At 37.2% G+C, this 22015-nt stretch overlaps 1 protein-coding gene and 1 long non-coding RNA gene across 4 annotated transcripts in view; one reads left to right on the top strand and one right to left on the bottom strand.

The window, feature by feature from the left end:
- LOC132217033 (uncharacterized) overlaps positions 1 to 22015 on the bottom strand; it is a 238102-nt gene that overhangs the window by 101654 nt on the left and 114433 nt on the right. The window lies entirely within an intron of this gene.
- Positions 1494 to 21467, top strand: LOC132217025 (zinc finger protein 566). 3 transcript variants are annotated; one of them, XM_059666936.1, is made up of 4 exons: positions 1494 to 2213; positions 5633 to 5759; positions 6184 to 6282; positions 20232 to 21467. In XM_059666936.1, exons 1-4 carry the CDS (start codon positions 2205 to 2207, stop codon positions 21251 to 21253), a joined length of 1257 nt encoding a protein of 418 aa, XP_059522919.1. In that variant the 5' UTR covers positions 1494 to 2204; the 3' UTR covers positions 21254 to 21467. The 3 variants fall into 3 exon arrangements, with proteins under 3 accessions (XP_059522919.1, XP_059522921.1, XP_059522920.1); XM_059666938.1 differs by having other exon boundaries at positions 1495 to 2213; positions 6208 to 6282; XM_059666937.1 differs by having other exon boundaries at positions 1495 to 2213; positions 6187 to 6282.

Here is a 22015-nt window from a genome sequence, read left to right as displayed (position 1 = left end):
GGGACAATTTGCATATTAGCCTTTTATTATATAGGATATGTTTATTATTTATAAGATTGCAAAATACTAAAAAATGTAAGTTACTCTATTTTAAAGGACTTCTTCTCTGTAGTGATATTTTTTTGCAATGCTCTATGCACCAGGTGTGGTCATTTTGCAAGCATACTATATACAGTGGGGCCTTGACTTAGAAGGTTTTTGAGATAAGAGTCGTCTCTCGGCCGATTTTTTGCTTTGAGTTGAGAGCTAAAATTCGGGTTACAAGCCAGCTTCAGATATCCCACCACAGTTGGTGCAGTGAACGTCACAGTGAACGCCACAATATCAGCTCAGCATCACGTGTCTCACTCGTTCACTCTAATGATTTGACATACGAGTAATTTGAGTTACAAGCTCCGTCACGGAACGAATTAAACTCATAAATCAAGGCCCCACTGTATAGTTTTGGCCATAGAGATGTTTGGCTTTAAAAAGGAGGGACACATCCCCCAGATGCAAGAACTCAGTGTGTGAGGATACCCCATAGGAACAAGATGAAGAGGTTTGGGAAAGTGACAAAGGTAGAAGGAGGTGTATTGAAGTAAGAATATTTCCTGCTCATCCAACTTGGAAGTTACAGCAGTCAAGGATGCCCCTTTAACCAGGGAAAGGTGAGGAGGAGAGACTAGATAGGGAGACATAAAGTAAGGAATATGGGCGAAGGAATTTTGTTTCTAAGTCTTTCTGGATTACTGTTGATTTTTCAGTATTTAGTACATTGCCTGGTATATAGGTTGTATGTTTGGTAAAAGAATACTAGGGGCTTAATATATAGTAATAATATTAAAAGGAGTGCTTTCACATTTTAAGGAAGAGATTTATGAATTATTTTGGTTTTAATTTCTTGGAATATGTATACACCCGGGGAATATAGTGAGTAGCCATTAAATAATTGATAACATGGTGCTACTTCCTGGGTGTTTAGTTTTACTTGAAATTGTTGAATTGTTTAATGATCAAGGAGCTTTGTACAGAGAGGAATGCTCACTGCCCTTTATACTTTTATAATGCTCAGTTTATTTTCCTATATCTAATAAGCAAGAAAGTTTTTTTCTTAAAAGTTTAAACATAGATCACAAAGCAGTTGCTCTTCTTAAATAATTTAGCCTTCTATTTGTATAACTATTCTTTTTTAATAATATATTTTTATTGATTCAGAGAGGGAGAAAGAGAGAGGGATAGAAACATAAATGATGAGAGAATCATTGACTGGTTGCCTCTTGCACTGGGGATCGAGCCTGCAACCCCATCAGGTGCCCTGGACCGGGAATGGAACTGTAACCTCTTGGTTTATAGGTCGACACTCAACCAATGAGCCACTCTGACCTGGCTAGTGTAACTATTCTTTTGGACATTTTAAACATGTTAAGTACATAAAATATATGTGATTTTTAAAATTAATGCTTCATTTATGTAATGTCAAAATCTATTCTAAAGCATCAGTGATAAGGTCAATTTCTACATAATTTCTATACTCGTAATTCCTTCTTATTGCTATGCTAATTTTAACATCCTGCTAAAGTTTCAGTAATATTACTTTGTTTGCTTTTCTGGATTTTAGTTATCTTAAGGCAAGACTTAAGGCAGGATTAGAGGATCTGGTTTATCAATCAACTGTTTCTTACTCAGGACTTGGGACCTGATTGTATAATCCAGGATCATTGAAACCTGATTTGACCAATGTATATCCAAACCAAAATGATTATAATCAACTTTTAGGAATTAATCATTCAAAATTCATATGTTGGTAAAATGATATGTACAAACCCAAATGATCATCAGCAGCAGATGGTTAAGTAAAATATATCCATTTAATGATGTATAATTTGGCTAAGTATAATATACTACAATTTATGTAAAAAAAATTACATCTTTGGTTGTAGGTGTACATATATTCTCCAAGCCGTATCAGGTTATTCAAATCTATCCTGGTCTAGTCAAAAGCATGAGGTTTCTGGAGTTGGGGATAATGAAATACTTTCCTGTTCTTCTCACTAAAAACCCCTCAAGTGTTTGTGTGGAGTGAACAGAGGGGAAATGATCATTTTTGGAGCTATAAGGCAAGTGAGATCTTATGTAGCTTCTTTTGCTTCCCCCAGCCCTGTCTGTTTTTCCTAAAGAGGAGTTCAGAGGACAACTGGTCCTTTTCTGCAAATATCAAAGCCATGGCTCAGGTGAGATGCTATGTGGGTTGTTTGTGTGGGTTTCTTTGTGTTGTTTTGTTTGCTCAAATGGAGCCATTTTTATCCCTAGTATATGTAAACATTTGCTTTCCTCATCATGATGCTTTCTGATGGTTAGTTAAAAAGACAAAAAAAAAAAAGAACTTTCAGACAGTTTAGTTATAAGCAATTACTAAGTTCTCTTACCTTTGCTTTGAAGAAAAAGGTCTCTAATAAGCCAATTCAAATATTTCTCTGTTTGTGGAGATAGTTATAGAAAAAAGAAGTGTTCAATAATCATTTTTGGAAAAAAGAAAAGAATGTCTAGTTAAAGATCTTTCTTTACACTCTTGCAGATAACTGTTAGAGGGTCAAGTGGTTGGATAACAAGTTTCTCTGAAGAGGTGTCAATCAGGCTAAAATTTATCAGGAATTCATCAAGAAACATTACTTGTTTGCACAAAGAGATTGTGAATTACACAATGAAAAATGGTCTGACTGAGACCAAATTTGGAAAATAAAATTTTGCACTGGTTAACATATCCCTCTTCAGGAAACTGACCCCAATTTTCTCCTAAACAAACCAATGCCCCTACACACAACCAGTTCTCCCTTCTTTTTTTTAATTTTAATTTTTTAAAAAAATATTTTTATTGATTTCAGAGAGGAAGGGAGAGGGAGAGATAGAAAGAAACATAAATGATGAGAGAGAATTATTGATTGACTGCCTCCTGCACACCCCCCACTGGGGATCAAGGCTGCAACCCAGGCACATGACCTTGACTGGAATCGAACCCGGGGACCCTACAATCTGCAGGCCAACACTCTATCCATTGAGCCAAACCAGCTAGGGCCTCCCTTGTTTTAAACAATGTTTACAGACTCATTTTGTAAGTACTTTAGTACCTTCTATCTTAGACATCTACCAGAAATCTAGATTAATTTGTTAATGAATCTAATTTTCTTAGTGATTTGATAGGGTAAAATAATTAAGGACACCTCATAGGGAAAAATCCGGAACATCTCTGCAGACTTAGGTTTTCCAATGAAAAAATATGTGGAATAAGATTTTGTTTGATTTCAGTCTTAATAATGGAATGATCTCCTCCATCTGTTTTGTGTAGCTCAGGAATAAAGGGAATTTCCAGTTGAACAATGGGTGTGGTTATAAGATTGGGCTAATGTTGGGAAGATCTCTAAAGATCACCTGTAGCCTCAATATCTGAAAGCAAAAGAAAAGTTATCATTTATATCCCTATAATAGAATATTATTCAGTGAAAAACATGCTTATGAAGAGAATTTGTTGTAACAAGGAATAGCTCTTATTATATAATATTGTGACATTAGAATGGTTCGGTCTTGAACTATATGCAAATTAAATTTTCTAAGATAAAGTATTTTTAAAAGTCATTGTATACTTGTGTACAAGTGAAGTAGTACTATTACAGTCTTATCACCAGTTTCACTCCTAAAAGGTGGCTGCCTTCAACCCTCTTTTTTAATTTAATTTTTAAATTACAGTTGATTTTTAATATTATTTTATATTAGTTTTAGGTATACAGCATAGTAGTTAGACAATCACTTAATTTACAAAGTGATTCTCCATGATACTTCAACTACCTGCCTGGCACCATACATAGTTATTATAGTATTATTGACTATATTCTCTATATTGTATTTTACATTCCCATGACTTTTGTAATTGCCAATTTGTACTTCTAAATCCCTTCATCTTTTTCACTTAGCCCCCCAACTTCCTTTCCCCTTCAACTCTTGCATGTGGTTGAATTGCTATTTTTTGATGAATCAATTTACTCATTATCTCTTGACTTACTGCAGAGTGGAGGGGACATTGTACTCCCATATTGCTCCCTTAATTTCCTCTGATTCTGTTATTAATTATATTATAATTTTTGGTTACATCAATAGTGTATGAGATATTAGTATGTAAATATCACTCACTGCTGAGCTAGCTCAGCTTTATTCTATTACAACTTTTTATTTTTCCTGAGGTTAATTTTTTTTCTCACATTTGCTTAATTATCCATGTATTTAAAATTTTATTTTTTTATTTTTGTTGATTTCAGAGAGGAAAGGAGAAAGAGAGAGAGAGAAACATCAATGATGAGAGAGAATCATTGATTGGCTACCTCCTGCAGGTCCCCCACTGGGGATCGAGCTCACAACCTGGGCAGTGCCCTTGACCAGAATCGAACCATGGACCCTTCAGTCCGCAGGCCAACATTCTATCCACTGAGCCAAACCAGCTAGGGCTATCCATTTATTTTTATCCAAAGTCTCCAGAATCATTGTCACATGCCAATTAATATGTTTTTCATCTGATCAAACACATCATTTCTTTTGAATGTGGAGACTTTCATCTCCATTCCCTTTTTAATCCTGCTCCTTGCTAGTCTGATTACTCTCTAGGCCTGCTGCAATTTCCTCAAGACTTCCCTTTTTTCTTCTGTTTCCTGGGATGTCCTTCACTGTTTTCCTGTGCTAATTTACCTGTTTCTTGAATCTCATGTCTTCCTCTTTTCTGGTTTACTCCCCCATTTTGGTGGAGCACATCATTTGGAGTTTCCTAAGAAATTGTGCTTGTGTCCTTTTATGTCTAGAAATGTCTTTTTTGCAGCCCTTACAATAGGATGATAGTTTGATTATAGAATTATTGGTCAGAATTTCTTTTTTCCATAAGAATATTGAAGACTTTTTCTTATTTCTTATTTTTAACTAGAGGCCTGGTGCACAAAATTTGTGCATGGGTAGGGTCCCTAGGCCTGGCCGGTGATCAGGATTGATTGGGGCCTTCCTTCTGGCTGCTGGCCAGGGCCTTCCTTCATTCCATGCTACCCACTTGTGGTCAGCGCACATCATTGGGGTCTCCCGGTTGAACTCCCGAGGGGACACTTTGCATATAAGGCTTTTATATATATAGATAGTGTTGTAAAGAACCCATTGCCTCTCTGATTCTTGATGTCTTTTATATGATCTACTCTTCTCTGGATGCTTTTAATGTCTTCTCTTTCTTCCTTCTTCTGAAATTTTACTTTTAGCATTTGGAAAAAGAGGAGAGAGAAAGGAGCACATTTGTATTGAATGACAAGTAGTGTGTTAGGCATTTGTACATACCAATTCATTTAATCAGGAAACTTCTCTTAGTAGACCGTACCTTCCCAGACTTATGTAGATAGTGGAAGTATCCCAGTATACACAGGCAGTTTTGTCTGGAGGAAACATAATGACATAGAAACTCATTGGTTCAGTCATGCTTATTTGTTTACAATCCTCTACTTGCATCCCAGACATTCAGCCCTTCTCTATATGCTTGCTATTTTTCACTTCTACCTTTATTTATTTTCTTCTCTTGGCTTCACAAAAACATTTTTTTAAATTAATCAAGTCATATGCATGATTGTTGTTCCAGGAGTCAGTGATGTTCAGTGATGTGTCCATAGACTTCTCTCAGGAGGAGTGGGAATGCCTGAATGATGATCAGAGAGATTTATACAGAGATGTGATGTTGGAGAATTACAACAACCTGGTTTCAATGGGTAAGGACATCTGTCCATATTAATTCAGATTCTGCCCTCAGAAGGTCTGCTTCCTCCAGGGTGAAATACTCACTCACCTTTCAAGTAACCAGTTAGATTTCTAATTCAGTTCCCAGAGGAATGTTTTTATTTTTATTTTAAGTATGTTTTTATTGATTTCAGAGAGGAAGAGAGAGAGAGAAACATCAATGATGAGAGAGAATCATTTATTGTCTTCCTCCCACATGCCCCACACTGGGGACCGAGCCCACAACCCGGGCATATGCCTGGACTGGGAATTGAACCATGACCTCCTGGTTCATAGATCAATGGTCAACCACTGAGCCATACCAGCTGGGGTCTTTAATTCTTTCTTAATGAAGGAACTGGATTTGAATTCTGGGACATTCTTATCATAAACATGTCTCATTACTTCTTTTGTAAGCAGGACATTCTATTTCTAAACCAGATGTGATCTCCTTCTTGGAGCAGGGGAAGGAACCCTGGTTGGTTGACAGAGAAGTAACAGGAAGCCAATATCCAGGTAAGTGAGGCATGACAGTAATGACCCAGTTAGTCAATGGAGAGGCTACACCTTTGAGATGCTCTCTGGGAAGTTTCCCATAAAAGCTTTAAGCCTGTTGTGCAAAAGTAAGCCTTTTCAGCATGACTTTCAAGTGGCCTTACCTTTTCCTCTTTCTTAACACATTGCCTGTTTTTTCCCCTCTTACACTTCTCTCCTAATTTTAACCAGCTATTGCCCTCTTCTGCCTTCTCTAATGATATTTCTTCCTATCCATATTTTGGATCTAGTTTCTTATCATCTTCTCAATCTCTTTTGTATTAGCCTTAAAAAAAGCATCACTGTTTCCTGAAATATATTCTTTTCTACATTGCCAAAGACTTTTTTTCTTTAGAATTTTTTAGATACAGTAGTTCCTATACTCATTGATTCAGTCATACTTTTAATGAACATTTACTGATTTTCTAATTTACTCTTCTAGGTGCTGGAGATAATTAAAAAAGGACTAAGAAGTTATAAAATTTATAACTTAGTAGGAGTACTAGAACATGTTTACATGTAACTTCTACAAAGTAGAACCACTATAAGAGCGGTTTAAAAGGGAACTCAGCAGAAAGTGAGAGTAAAAATGTAGAAGAGTTGATACACATACATATCATAGAAGGAGGGTTTTTTTTTAAGCTTTTCCGTATTTTTTGTAATGTTTTAATTGATTTTTTTTTTTTTTAGAGAGAGGAAGGGAGTAGGATTGAGACATAGAAACATTGATGAGAGAGAAACATCATTGATTAGCTGCCTGCCTCCTGCACACCCCTCTAGGGATCGAGCCTGCAACCCAGGCATGTGCCCTGACTGGGAATCGAACCCATGACCTCTTGGTCAATGTTCAACCGCTGAGCAACACTGGCTGGGCCATAGAAGGAGATTTAAGCGTGCATCTCATTGACTTTAAATAGAATAATGCAAATAAAGGATTTGTGCCTCCATTCAGAACTTAGAGCTGTCAAAGATAAAGAGATTTGGTATGAAGGAGGAAAAGAGGACAGCATATCATCAGTTATGTTTATTGAGAACTATTCTTAACTCTGATGTTACTAGTACAGTAGTGAATAGAACATGAAAAAACTTTATTCTCAGAGCTTACCCTCCAATGTAGGAATAGATACACAGTAAATAAATATATATCAGGTTATAGTAGGTACTAAAAAGAAAAGTGGAGAGAGGGGTTAGGCAGCAGTTCTCAACCTGTGGGTTGTGACCCCTTTGGTGGTCGAATGACCCTTTCACAGGGATCGCCTAAGACCATCCTGCATATCAGATATTTACATTATGATTCATAACAGTAGCAACATTACAGTTATGAAGTAGCAACAAAAATAATTTTATGGTTGGGTCACAACATGAGGAACTGTATTTAAAGGGCCAGAAGGTTGAGAACCACTGGGTTAGAGGGTGCTATTTTATGTGGCATGATAAAATAATGTTACATTTTCCATTAAGGTGACATTTGTGTAAAGACCTGAAGAAGTACAGCAGTACTTCTGATGTATTTTTCAATCTGAGGACTCATCTTTTTTGGTGATAGGAAGTCCTTGGCAGTCATCTCTTCAAATATTACCTTGCTACCATTTCCTCTTTTCTCTTTTAAGCTCTTGTTAAATAGACATTAGAACATCTGGATCATCTCCAATGTATTTAACTCTTCATCTGTTTTTCCATTTATACTGCTTTAACATAGAATTTCATGGCTTGATTTGTGTTGATTCACTAATGTAATTGTTAGCTATGAGCTTTTGGCTCTTCAACCTTCCCATTAAGTTTTTTATTTTAAAAAAATAGTTATTTGTAAAATGTACTTATATATACAATGGGGTATATATTACTTATAATTAGCATAAAATTATAGGATGACATGTAAATCTCTAAATTTGCATGTGTAAGAGATTTGTTAGGAAATACACCTAGGAATATAATTTCTGGCTCTTGGCCTACATACTTATTCAGCTTTACTAGGTAATACCCAGCTATTTTTCAAGTGTTTATATCACTTTCTCTCCCTATAATTGATATTATAAGATTTTTCTCATTTTCTTAACAATCTGAATGATGAGTATAAAATTTTATTTCACTGTTTTAAATGATTTGTAGGAATTTCTTATATATTTTTCTAGATACTAATTTTTGGTCAGTAACATGTTTTATAGACATCTTTTCCAGTTGTAGCTTCTTTATTTACTTTCTTTATTATATCTTTTGATTAATAATAATTCCCTGTGTTAATATGCTTAAATTACATATTTAGTAGTTCAATTATATATAGTTTATAAAAAAAAATTATACTTTTTTCCTGTATGTGTCACATCTTTGGGGGTCATAAGAAACCTTTCCTGCCCAGCCAGCATGGTTCAGTGGTTGAGCATTAATCTTAAAAAAAAAAAAAAAAAGAAAAGAAACCTTTCCCTAGCCCAATTTTCTCCTGTTTTTTATATTTTGACTTGCATATTAAAGTCCTGTTAATGTAACTAGAATTGATTTTTATGAAAGGTGTGAAATAGAGATCAGTTGTAATTGGTTCCAATATAGAAAACAAATTATCTAGGCCTCAATCAATAAAAGTTTTCCACTGACCCACATGTTTCTTCTGTCATATATTAAAAGTCTTTGTTTACATAGTTCTCTCTTGTTCTGTTAGCTTTTTTATCTATTCCCATCCTAATTATTCTTGCTTTTAATATTTTATATATATTTTATTGATTTCAGAGAGGAAGGGAGAGGGAGAGGAAGATAGAAACATTAATCATGAGAGAGAATCATCGATCGGCTGCCTACTGCACTCCCCACACTGGGGATTGAGCATGCAACTCAGGCATGTGCCCTGACCGGGAATCGAATGACCTCCTGGCCCACAGATTGATGCTCAACCACTGAACCATGCTGGCCAGGCTACTCTTGCTTTTATAAAACACTAGAGGCTTAGTGCATGAAATTTGTGCACGAGGGGGGGGGGTGTCCCTCAGCCCGGCCTGCACCATCTCCAATTCGGGACCCCTTGGGGGATGTCTGACTGCCGGTTCAGGGATTAGGCCTAAACCAGCAGTCGGACATCCCTCTCACAATCCGGGACCACTGGCTCCTAACCACTCGCCTGCCTGCCTGCCTTTCTGCCTGATTGCCCCTAACTGCCTCTGCTTGCTGTCCTGATCACCCCCTAACTGCCTCCCTGCCGGCCTGGTCGCCCGCTAACTGCCCCCCTGCTGGGCTGGTCGCCCCCTAACTGGCCCCCTGCCAGCCTGGTTGCCCCCTAACTGCCCTCCCCTGCCAGCCTGATAGCCCCCTATCTGCTCCCCTACCAGCCTGAAAGCCCCTAACTGCCTCTGCCTCAGCCCCCGCCACCGTGGCTTTGTCCAGAAGGACGTCCGGAAGGTCTCCTGGTCTAATTAGCATATTACCCTTTTATTAGTATAGATTCTGATCTTTGTAAGACAGATTCCTCCACCTTTTTCTTCAGAAGTATGTAGTTATAATTTTCTTTCTGGTCTTCTATATAAACTTTAAAATTACATTAAAGTTTCATTTAAAGTGTTGACATTTTAAAACATCCACTCATGATAAAATTTCTCAACAAAGTGGGGGTACAGGGAATATGCCTCAACATAATAAAGGCCATATATGGCAAGCCAACAGCTAACATTATACTCAATAGCAAAAGCTGAAAGCTTTTTCTCTAAGATCAAGAACAAGACAAATATTCTTGCCAATTTTATTTAACATAGTACTGGAAGTCTTAGCCAGAGCAGTTAGGCAAGAAAAAGAAATGAAAGACATCCAAATTGAAAAGAAAGAAGTAAAACTGTTTCTATTGGCTGATGGCATGATATTCCATATAGAAAACCCTAAAATCCCTGCCAAAAAAACACCAAACTGTTAAAAGTAATAAATGAGTTCAACAAAATTGCAAGATACAAAATCAATATTCAAAAATCAATTGTGTCTCTATACACTGACAGTGAACACTCAGAGAAATTTCAAAACAATTTCATTTATAATGGCATCAAAAAGAATAAAATATCTAGGAATAAATATAACCACTGAAAACTATAAGACACTGATGAAATCAATTGAAGAATACACAAAGAAATGCTCGTGGATTGGAGGAATCAGTATTGTTAAAATGTCCATACTACCCAAAGCAATCTACAGATTCAGTGCAATCCCTATCAGAATTCCAATGGCAACTTTGAGAGAAATAGAAACACTCCTGCCCTCACTGGTTTGCTCAGTGTCAGCCCATGAACTGAAGGGTTGCAGGTTCGATTCCAGTCAAGGGCACGTACCTCATTTGCAGGCTTGAACCCCAGCTCCAGTGGGGGGTATGTGCAGGAGGCAATCAATCCATGTGTCTCACATCAATGTTTCTCTCTCTCTGTCTTTCCCCCTCCCTTTAACTCTGTAAAAATGCATGGAAAAATATTCTTGGGTAAGGATTAACCAAAAAAAAAAAGTAATAGAAACAATCCTAAAATGTATGTGGAACCTCAAAAGACCCTGAATAGCCAATGCATTTTTGAGAAAGAAGGAGGCATCTGGGGGTATCTTACTTCCTGATTTTAAGCTAGAGTGGACTTTTGAACAATGGGTTTAAACTGGTGGGGCCACTTAAACATTTAAGTGCACCCATGCAGTTCAAACCCACATTGTTCAAGGTTCAACAGTATTTCTGAACCATGGTTGGGAATTCACGTTGATAAAGGTTGACTTGAATACTTTGCAGATTTTTTTAACTTTTTCAGTGATCAGCATCCCTAACCCCTGTGTTGTTCAGGAGTCATCTGTATATGACAAAACTATAGTAATCAAAACAGTATGGTATTGGCATAAAAACACACACAGATTAAAAGGAGCCAAGAATATAAAATGGGGAAAGGACAGTTTCCTTAATAAATGGTGTTGGGAAAACTTAACTAACATACAAAATAATGAAACTGGACCACTATCTTCCATCATAGAAAATGGACTCAAAATGGATTAGATACTTGAACAAAAGACCTGAAACCATAAAACTCCTAGAAGAAAACATAGGTGTGGGCTATTTGACAGCCTTGGATTTTTTTGATTTGACATCAAAGCAAAGACAACCAAAGCAAAAATAGACAAGTGGGACTAAAAAGCAAACTAAAAAACTGCACAGCAAAGGAAGAAAATTAAAAGGTAACCTATGGAATAGGAGAAAATATTTGCAAACCATACCCTATATAATAAAATCCTAATATGCAAATTGACCAAATGGCAGAATGACTGGTGGAATGACCAGTCACTGTAATGTGCACTGACCACCAGGGGGCAGATGCTCAATACCGGAGGTGCCCCCTGGTGGTCAGTGCGCTCCCACAGGGGGAGTGCCGCTCAGGCAGAAGCCAGGCTTACAGCTGGCAAGTGCAGCAGCAGTGGTGGGAGCCTCTCCCGCCTCCACGGCAGTGCTAAGGAGCAGTGAGCTGAGTAGTAAGGAGCAGTGAGCAAGCGAGTGATAAGGACTGAGGAGTCCTGGACTGCATGAGGGATCCAAGACTGTGAGAGGGATCCCGCATCCCTGGGGAATTTGGCCTAAGTCGGCAGTCGGACATCTCCCGAGAGGTCCTGGAATGTGAGAGGGCACAGACCGGGCTGAGGAGACCCTTCCCCCTCCCCTGTCCAGTGCATGAATTTTGTGCACCGGGCCTCTAGTATCTGATAAGGGTTTACTATCTAAAAACTATATACAGAATCCATATAATAGCAGAAAACCAAACAATACAATTGAAAGAAGACATAAAAAGCAAATAGAAACTTTAGAACTGAAAGTACAATGGCCAAAATAAAAATTAAAGAAACACTCACTGGATAGACACTCACTGGATAGGATAATGGATATAATGGAGAGAAATTAGTGAACTAGGAGGCAGGTTAGAATTAGCCAATGTGAATAACAGGAAAAAACCTATTGAGTTATTTTAAAAAATACAACTCCAGGGACATGTGGGATAATAACAAAGGTTTTAACATTTTTGCTATTAAAGTCCCAGAACTAGAGGAGAAAGTTAAGGATTGAAAAAAACACAAAAAACTATTTGAAAACTGGTTTACCAAAATTGGTGCAAGATATATCAATTCAGGAAGCTCAACAACCCCGAACAGTATTAACCCAAAGAAATTCATGCCCAGACATATCATAATCAAATTACTGAAAATGGATGACAAAAAAAAATATATTAAAAGAGCTATCAAAAAATAATTCATTACTTGTAGGGAAACTGATTTGAATGAATAGATTTTGCTCATCAACCATGTAGGCCAGAAAAAATGTGGAATAATATTTTATTGTGCAGAAGAACTGTCAACCCAGAATTCTATATCCAGCAAAAATTCTCAGAATGAAGGTGAAAACAAGGAAATTAATATTGCAGATGTACATGGCAACTGACTCTGGCATGAGGATTCATGTGGTAGTAGGGACAGTGGCTAATGAGAGAGAAGCTATATATACCCTGTCTCAAAGGGATAAGCACTTGTTAAGTCCAGGTCATGGACAGCTGTCATGTGAGAATGCAGGCCCAGTAATGCCAGATAATCCAGTCTTTTAAGGAAATCCAGATTTCTCTATTAAATCTCCTGGTATCTCAAGGCTAGCAACTATTCAAACCTTTAGAGAATTGTTGGGGCAATGCCAAACAAACATATGAATTGGCTATAACGTGATTCATCTAGGTTTTAAGTTCTATAGAGTTTTCTTTGAACCTCAGAAATTTTACCAAGATATATATATAGTTAAAATCTTTCTTCATAAATTCTGCTCAACACAGAAAGGAACCATCTAATTACTGAGTTTTCTTCAGCTTGGGAAGTCTCTTTTACTTTTGGTTCTGTGTATTCTCCTTCAAATTTTACACTTATTTTCTATATAACTTTCCTTCCCCAAGACTCTGTCACTTTTTTTTTTTTTGGTCACCCTTTCTGAGAATTTTTCAAAAATTCTAGTTTTAGTGGTGATTGAATTTTCATTGTGGAATTTGAAGATAATAGCTTACTTACTTTACACCCTCTTCATCTTTCAAATATAATTATATCGCAGTTTTAAAATTAAGTCATTATTTAGTTCACTTAGTAACTAGGTAAATGGTTTTCATTGCTCAGCTCTGTTAATTTTCATGCTGTTAATCCTTGTCTTCATTGAGAGGTCCTTAGCTTTCTCTTTATCTGTTATTAACCTAACTCTTCTCACACATTAGATAACTGGTGTATTTTTAAACTGAGACATCCCTCTAATGCTCTGTTTGTCTGCTCCAGTTAAGAATGTTACAGAGCTGTCATTTTAGAATTTCCCTTCATTATCATTCTGTGGATTTTCTTAGTATCACCCCATTGATTCCCTTTACCTCTCGCCTTTGAATTCCTTTTGACACTCTTCTGTATTTTTGTATACCCTGACTGCTGGATCTCATACCTTTTTTGTTGTTGTTGTTTATTCCCTCACTAGAGCTCTGGTGCACAAAAATTTGTGCACTTCGGGGGGGGAGGTCCCTCAGCCCAGCCTGTGCCATCTTGCACTCTGGGACCCCTCGGGGGATGACCACCTGCTGGCTTAGGCCCGCTCCCTGGGGGGATTGAGCCTAAGCTGGCAGTCAGACATCCCTCTGGCAGCCCAGGAACCCTCGAATGATGTCCACTTGCCAGCGGGGAGCAGGCCTAAGCTGCAGTCGGACATCCTTAGCGCTGCTGAGGAGGCAGGAGAGGCTCCCACCACCACTGCTGTACTGGCAGCTGTCCGCCTGGCTTGTGGCTGAGCAGAGCTCCCCTGTGAGAGCGCACTGACCACCAGGGGGCAGCTCCTGCATTAAGCATCTGTCCCCTGGTGGTCAGTGTGTGTCATAGTGACCAGTCATTCCCAGTCATTCTGCTGTTAGGGTCAGTTTGCATATTGCCCTTTTATTATATAGGATAGAGGCCTGGTGCATGGGTGGGGGCCGGCTGGTTTGCCCTGAAGGGTGTCCTGGATCAGGGTGGGGGTCCCACTGGGGTGCCTGGCCAGCCTGGGTGAGGGGCTGAGGGCCGTTTTCAGGCTGACCACACCCCCTTCTGGGGGGGAGGGGGCCTGCTGGGGTGCCTGGCCAGTCTGGGTGAGGGGCTGATGGTTGTTTGCAGGCTGGCCACAGCCCCCAGCCACCCAAGCTCCCAGTGGAGACAGGTTGGAAGCAGGTACCTGGGATTTATCTATCTTCTATAATTGAAACTTTGTTGCCTTGAGCGGAGGCCACAGCTGGCCAGGGCAGGCGAGAAGCTTGGCTTCTTCCATCGCCAGGGCAACCAAGCCTCCTGGTTGCTCCAGCTCTGTGGCTGCCGGCCGCCATCTTGGTTGGGTTAATTTCCATATAGTCGCTCTGATTGGCTGGTGGGTGTGGCTTGGGTTTTAGCAGAGGTGCGGTCAATTTGCATGTTTCTCATTTATTAGATTAGATTATATTGAAGCACATCTTCCAAAAGCAACCAAGGAAAGTATGCAAGAGAAGTAAATAGAAAATGTATTTTGTGAATCCTTCCATGTCTGAAAATGTTTTCATTTCACTCCCATTTTTTATTGATACTTTGGCTAGAAATGTAAGTTTACATTGAAAATAGTGCCCTTCAAAATTTTGATGGCAAAAAAATAATAAAAATAAAAATTTATATGACATTGTTCCATGGATTTCTAAACTTTTCTAGCATCTAGTGTTTTTGAGAAGTCCAAAACCCACTTAGGTTTTTAGTTCTTTTGTGTGACTTGTTTTATCTCTTTGAGTGGAAGCTTTGAGAATTTATTCTTTACTTACGATGTTCTAATATTGCATGTTGAGATATCATGATGTTGATTTCATTCTTTTATTTGGCTAGGCACACACTGAAACATTTTATTCTAGAAACTTTTAAAAAAATACATTTCAGAGAGGAAGGGAGAGGGACAGAGATAGGAATATCAATGATGAGAGAGAATCATCATTGCCTCCTGCATGTTCCACACTGGGAATCAAACCTGTAACCCAGGCATGTGTCCTGACTAGAAATCAAACCATTACCTCCTGGCCCACAGATTGATGTTCAAGCACTGAGCCATGCTGGCCAGGCTCTAGAAACTTTAAATAATTGACATTTTCTTGATCATTTGTTCCCTATCGTTTTCTCAGTTCTTTATGTTTCAAGCTTTGATTACTTTTTATATCCAGTGCCTGGTACCATGTCTGATACATTGGAAGGGCTCATTAAATTTTTATATGGCTGAAACCGGTTTGGCTCAGTGGATAGAGCGTCGGCCTGCGGACTGAAGGGTCCCAGGTTCGATTCCGGTCAAGGGCATGTACCTGGGTTGCGGGCATATCCCCAGTGGGAGATGTGCAGGAGGCAGCTGATCGATGTTTCTCTCTCATCGATGTTTCTAACTCTCTATCTCTCTCCCTTTCTCTCTGTAAAAAATCAATAAAATATATTAAAAAAAAGAAAGAAAAAAATTTTTTATATGATTGAACACTGATAATTCAAATATTAAATTTCTTATCCTAGCCCTGGAATTTTTTTCCATCTCTCCTTTTATGTTGTACTTTCTGTGGGATTTTATTAAGTTCTAATCCTTGAATTCATTTTTTTTAAAAATATTTTTCTTCTTTGAATATTTCTTTTTCTGACATAATTTTCTTATAGGATTGTTATTTCCCCCCCCAGAAGCATTCTTCTTATGAATTAAAAAATTTTCTCTATTGTTTCTCTTTCCTGAGTTAGTTTTTCCTCTTTATTTATTTTAACCTCTCATGTTTAAGATGTTTCTGAAATAGCTAGTGACTCAAGGCTATCTGCATATAAAACATTATAGCATTAAAAAGCTTATTAGAGCTTGTTGGTGTCTAAGGGTGTGTAGACTTATTGGAAGTGACCTGCCTAGAATTGTTTATTGGTTTAGATCACTTATCAGGTCTTTTCTCTTGGGCTGGCTTTCTCCAGAATGAAATCCTCTACTTTCTTTGTGGGAATTACAGTAAAACCTCAATATAACGGACTAATTCAGGAGAGGGCATTTCTGTTAAAGCCAAAAGCCCATTATATAATAAAGTAGGTTTTCTAAATGTGTATGTTAAAAAATTCACAAATTAGTTAGTTTACCTGTTTTTACTTATATAGACATGTTTGTATAATTAAAATTAAGTGTGCCTGAAAAGTTTAATTTCACAGAAAAGTTTTCTATGTCTATTACTGTGACTTTAAATTTATACTGAATAGGTTTAGCAAATGAGTACATTCACCAGTCACAGAATAAACAAACCTACATGGCTGGGGCACACATTGGAACACATTGGAACATTGACCAGCTTGCATTAAAACTGCTACAGATACCCAACTGGTGTGGCTCAATGGATTGAACATCATTCCATGGACCAAGAGGTCCTGGGTTCGATTCCCGGTCAGGGCACATGCCCGGGTTTCAGGCTCGATCCCCAGTAGGGGGTGTGCAGGAGGCAGCTAATCAATGTGTCTCTCTCATTGATGTTTCTGTTTCTTCCTCTCACTTCCTCTCTGAAATAAAAAAATATATATATTTTTAAAAACCGGCTGCCAAAAGTCACACCACATAACAACAGAACCAATTACCAATTACTGCTCACTCTACAGTGTGATCTCATGCTAATCATTCGCTGAACATTGTTTACGAGTGGTGACTCTTGAATGTAAATATGTAGACTATAGTTAAAGATATGTAATATTTATTTATGTTGGCAAAATTGCTACAATTTCTTCCAATATATGGCCTAATTCACTAAAATGTGTTAAAAATAACAGTGAACTAATTAAAAATATATAACCTGTTAATTTAATTATAAGAAAATCTTGGTTAAAAGCATTTTAAAATTAACAGGGTGTTAATTTGCACATATGACCTACAGACCAGAAATTTTGTCCATTAAATTCGAAGTCTATTAAATCAAGGTCTGAAAAATTGAGGGTTTACTGTAATAAAATAAACTTGGCTGCCAGATTCTGGGAGTTTACTAGATATCGTAGGCTGGGGAAATAAGTCTGCTGTGTGAGGTTGTTTTGAGAATCTGAGGTCTGCCAGTTTCGTTTAGATTTCCAATTACCTTTCCTGCTTGCAGCCCCTCATGCAACCAACTTTTCAAAGGTACTTAATAATTGCAGTTCTTGAAAATATCTGGGATTCTGCAATAGGTCCAATCTGCAATGTCGGTGTCAGTTTTTTTAATGGTTGTTACATCATTTATTACTATTCTATCTACTTTCTAAGTTTAAAACTCTTCTTACTGCTCCTTCCTCTCCCATTCTCTTTGTCCTAATGGGTTTTCTTCTTTAATTTAATTTCATTACTCTCTCTTAGTGGTATTTCATGAAGGAGTAGTAATAAATGCATGTATTGAATGTGCCATGTTTGAAATGAGTATGTGCTTTTTTTTAGGGGAATTTTTTAGACTTTATTAATAAGGAGTACATATGCTAATCAAGTCAGTCAATAAATATTTGTTGACCTTCCAATATGTGCAAGATCCTGTGCTCAACATGGAATACACATTGATGAAGACATTAGACGTTTTTCTTGCCTTACAAAACTTAAGACCTATTCAGGGAAACATGTTAAAGGAACCTAAAGAAATATGTAATTACATATTTCTGTGAAAATCCTGTTAAGGAAGAGAACGAAGTGATAAGACGGTAATTACAAGGAGGGTATAATTTGGCATTGGGATCAGGGAAGACCTGAGAAAAGTATGACCTTTAAAAGTAGAGATTTGGAAAATGAGCAATAGTAATAAAGGCTAAGAGTGAAAGGAAATACCTTCTAGACATAAGCAACAGTACCTTGAAAGGTCTTAAGAGGGACTAAGAGCTAGGAGTATTCAAAGAACTGCAAAATAAGGCCAGTGTAGATGGAGTTTAGAAACCAAAAGGGATCACACACTAAGATTTGGTTGAAGTGACAGGCAGGAACCAGATCATTCAGAGCTTTGTAGACCATGTTCAGGAGCTTGGCTTTTATTGTAAAAGCAATATCATGGGAATCCACTGAAGAATTTTAAGCAATGCAATGGCATATAATGCCATTGTAGTGATGTGGATTCAAGATTATAAACCTCAAGTGGAAAAACTAGGTAGGTAGGTGTTCTAGTAGTCCAAGGGAGAGAGATTTTGTATTAGATAGTAAGGATAGAGGGAAGAGTTTCAAGCTATATTTAGGAGCAAGATTGGACAGTATTTGCGGATTCCTTATATGAGAGGGAGACGAAGACAATGGTACTAGAATGATTTTCCCTCCTTTGGCTTGAGGTTTCCCTCCTGGTCCATAGTATGCTCCTCAAAAGACTTCACTTGCAGAATATTCCCATGTTTGTATAGAAATTTGTTCATAATATTATCTCTCAAATACAAAACAGTTATTTTATACTAAATACATTTCATATATTATTCCCAATCCTCACAATGATTGTAAGCATTAGCTACCATTCCTATGTTATTGACAGAGAATTGGGGGCTCAGAAAGATGAACTAATTTGCCCAAGAAAACAATGCTTACAATTAACGTAGTTTGAGATTAAGAACTCATATAACTGATTCTTATACTCTGATCTTTCAATAACAATATACTACCTTTCATTATATTCTCTTTTCTTCTCTTTGAACGTACAAATACCCTTTCTGTCAGTTGGTCAGCACCATTATAGCGCATGTGTTCAGTCCTTTTCTTCTAAGGTCAGCATCTCAGAATTCCAAGGCAAATAGTATCTTCATCAAATCCCAAACATATTATCTAGCCCCCAAAGAATTCTATCTACCACTCATGCTAGATTCATTCAACATTTGACTTTTTTAAAGGTATTCTCCCATCTGAATTGATACCCTCTATTTCTTTATCACTTGTTAAAGTCACCCTGGGCCTCTAGTTACTAAATCTAGAAAAGTATTGTCAAATAGAACTTTTAGCAATGATGGAAATGTTCTATGTTTGTGATTTCCAGCATGGTAGCCACTAGCCACACTTAGCTACTGAACACTGGAAATGTAAATAGTGCCAACTTAATTTGAATATTAATTTTAATTAAGTTTAATTTAAATAGATAATATTAGTGGGTACTGTAATGGACAACACAGATCTAACCAAAGGCTGGCAAACCTTTTCTTAAAGGGTCAGATTGACCAGTAGGTCACAGTTTGATTCCTGTTCAGGATGCATGCTTGAGTTGTGGGCTCGATTCCTAAGAGGGGGTATGCAGTAGGCAGCCAGCCAATAATTCTCTGTCATCATTGATGTTTTTCTCTCTCCCTCTCCCTCTCCATCTCCCTTCCTCTCTCTGAAATCAATAAAACCATATTTAAAAAAATAAAGGTTCAGATTGTAAATATTCAGCTTGTATACAATGTGGTCTCTGTTGCAACTACTCACTAATGCCATTGTAGCTTAAAAGTAGCCATAGACAGTATATAAATAAATAACTCTGGCTGTGTTCCAATAAAAGTTTACTTATAAAAATTGTTGCAGTGCTGCAGTTATAGTTCATCTACCCTTCATAATTTTTTCTTTGACATGTTAATTTAATCCTGTCAACTCTACTTAAGTATGATCATTTCCCATACTTTACACTTATGCTGTGGCATGCTCTTATATGTATATGTGTGTGTGTGTGTGTGTGTGTGTGTGTGTGTGTGTTTGTGTGTGATTAGAGTCATCTTATAACAAAGGAGATAAGAGTAAGTTATGTGTATATTTAGCAAGCTCCCCTTTGTAATTCCTGCTTATAGCAATGCTTGCAAACCAATGGCCTACTTTCTGCTTTCATCTTACTATGTGATCTCTTCTCACTATTCTTGTCCATTTTTTAAAAATATGGTTTAATTCTTTCATTTTAATTGAAGTTTTTTTTCTCCCAAACAAGAAAAATGTGAGTGATTGCTTTCATATTTTCTTTCAGTCCTGGGATCAAGACTTGAAACCAAGAAATTATTTCTGAAGAAGGAAATTAATGAAATAGAGTCAGCCCAGTGGGAGATAATGGGAAGACTTACAAGACATGACCTTCAATGCTCTAGTTTCAGAGATAATTGGGAATGTAATGACCAGTTTGAGAAACAACATGACTCACAGGAGGGAAATTTCAGTCAACCAATATACACCCATGAAAGCATGCCCACTTTTAATCAGCATCCATCCTTTACATTACAGCAAATCATTCATAAAGAGAAGTACTGTGCCACTAAGGAATATAGGAAAACCTTTAGACAAGATTCACAGCTTACTACACATCAGATTATTCATACCATTGAGAAACCCTATGAATGTAAAGAATGTGGAAAGGCCTTTAGACATCCCTCAAGACTCCGCCATCATCAGAAAATTTATACTGGCAAGAAACCCTTTGAATGTCAAGAATGTGGAAAAACCTTTATTTATGGCTCAGACCTTACTCGGCATCAGAGAATTCACACTGGTGAGAAGCCCTATGAATGTAAAGAATGTGGGAAGGCCTTTAGTAGTGGCTCAAACTTCACTAGACATCAGAGAATTCACACTGGTGAGAAGCCCTACGAATGTAAAGAATGTGGGAAGGCCTTTAGTAGTGGCTCAAACTTTACTCAACATCAGAGAATTCACACTGGGGAGAAGCCCTATGAATGTAAGGAATGTGGCAATGCCTTTAGTCAGAGTTCACAACTTATTAAACATCAGAGAATTCATACAGGTGAGAAACCCTATGAATGTAAGGAATGTGAAAAGGCTTTTCGTTCTGGTTCAGACCTTACTCGACACCAGAGAATTCATACTGGTGAGAAACCCTATGAATGTAAAATATGTGGGAAAGCCTATTCTCAGAGTTCACAGCTTATTAGTCATCAGAGAATTCATACTGGTGAGAAACCCTATGAATATAGGGAATGTGGAAAGACCTTTAATTATGGCTCACAACTTATTCAACATCAAAATTTGTACTGGTGAAAAACCACAGAATATATGAAATGTGTGAAGGCTTTTAATTATAGCTCAAAACTATTCAACATCAGAGAATTATCTTGATAATAATCCTTCTAAATAGGGTAATGTATAAACATGTTATTTTTTGACTACAGCTTATTTATCCTAAGAAAAATGTAGGAGAAACACTCCTGAGTATATTTTGAAAGATCTTTAATAAAATTTGTATTTCTCTTGATATCAGATAATTCAACCTAGCATGTATTGAAAATGACAGCTCTTTTGACACCTTTATAACCTTAAACATCAGAGATTCATGCTGAAATGTAATCCTGTGATTTTCATATTCCTCCCTAATTTGTCTATAGTTGTTATATTCTTGATCTTAATTCATCTTAAATTTATATGACTGTAAAGTCCGTCTGTTTACATCATGGCTTGTAAAATACCTTTATTTTTAAAATACCTTTAATAACAGAGAAGTGGCCTCTTTATTTTTGAAGATGACTTATTTTGCTTTTTACAAAATTTAGACTTTCTTATTGTAAAAACATCCATGAACAATTTTGCATTCAGTAAATAGAGATCCTTTAATGGCTATATGGTGTTTCCTTGTGATGCTCTAATATCTAATACCATTTTATTAAGCCCCTATTGATAGACATTATCATTTCTTCCAGAGTTTTTGCCATCATACACAGTGCCCTGATGGACATTATCCCTTGGTATATCTTTTTATCATATCTTTTATTTAATTGCAGAAATAATGCGTGAATATATTTTCCT

The sequence above is a fragment of the Myotis daubentonii genome, chromosome 15 (assembly GCF_963259705.1).
Source record: "Myotis daubentonii chromosome 15, mMyoDau2.1, whole genome shotgun sequence".
NCBI lineage: Eukaryota > Metazoa > Chordata > Mammalia > Chiroptera > Vespertilionidae > Myotis > Myotis daubentonii.
This window is presented reverse-complemented; position numbering and strand designations above follow the sequence as displayed.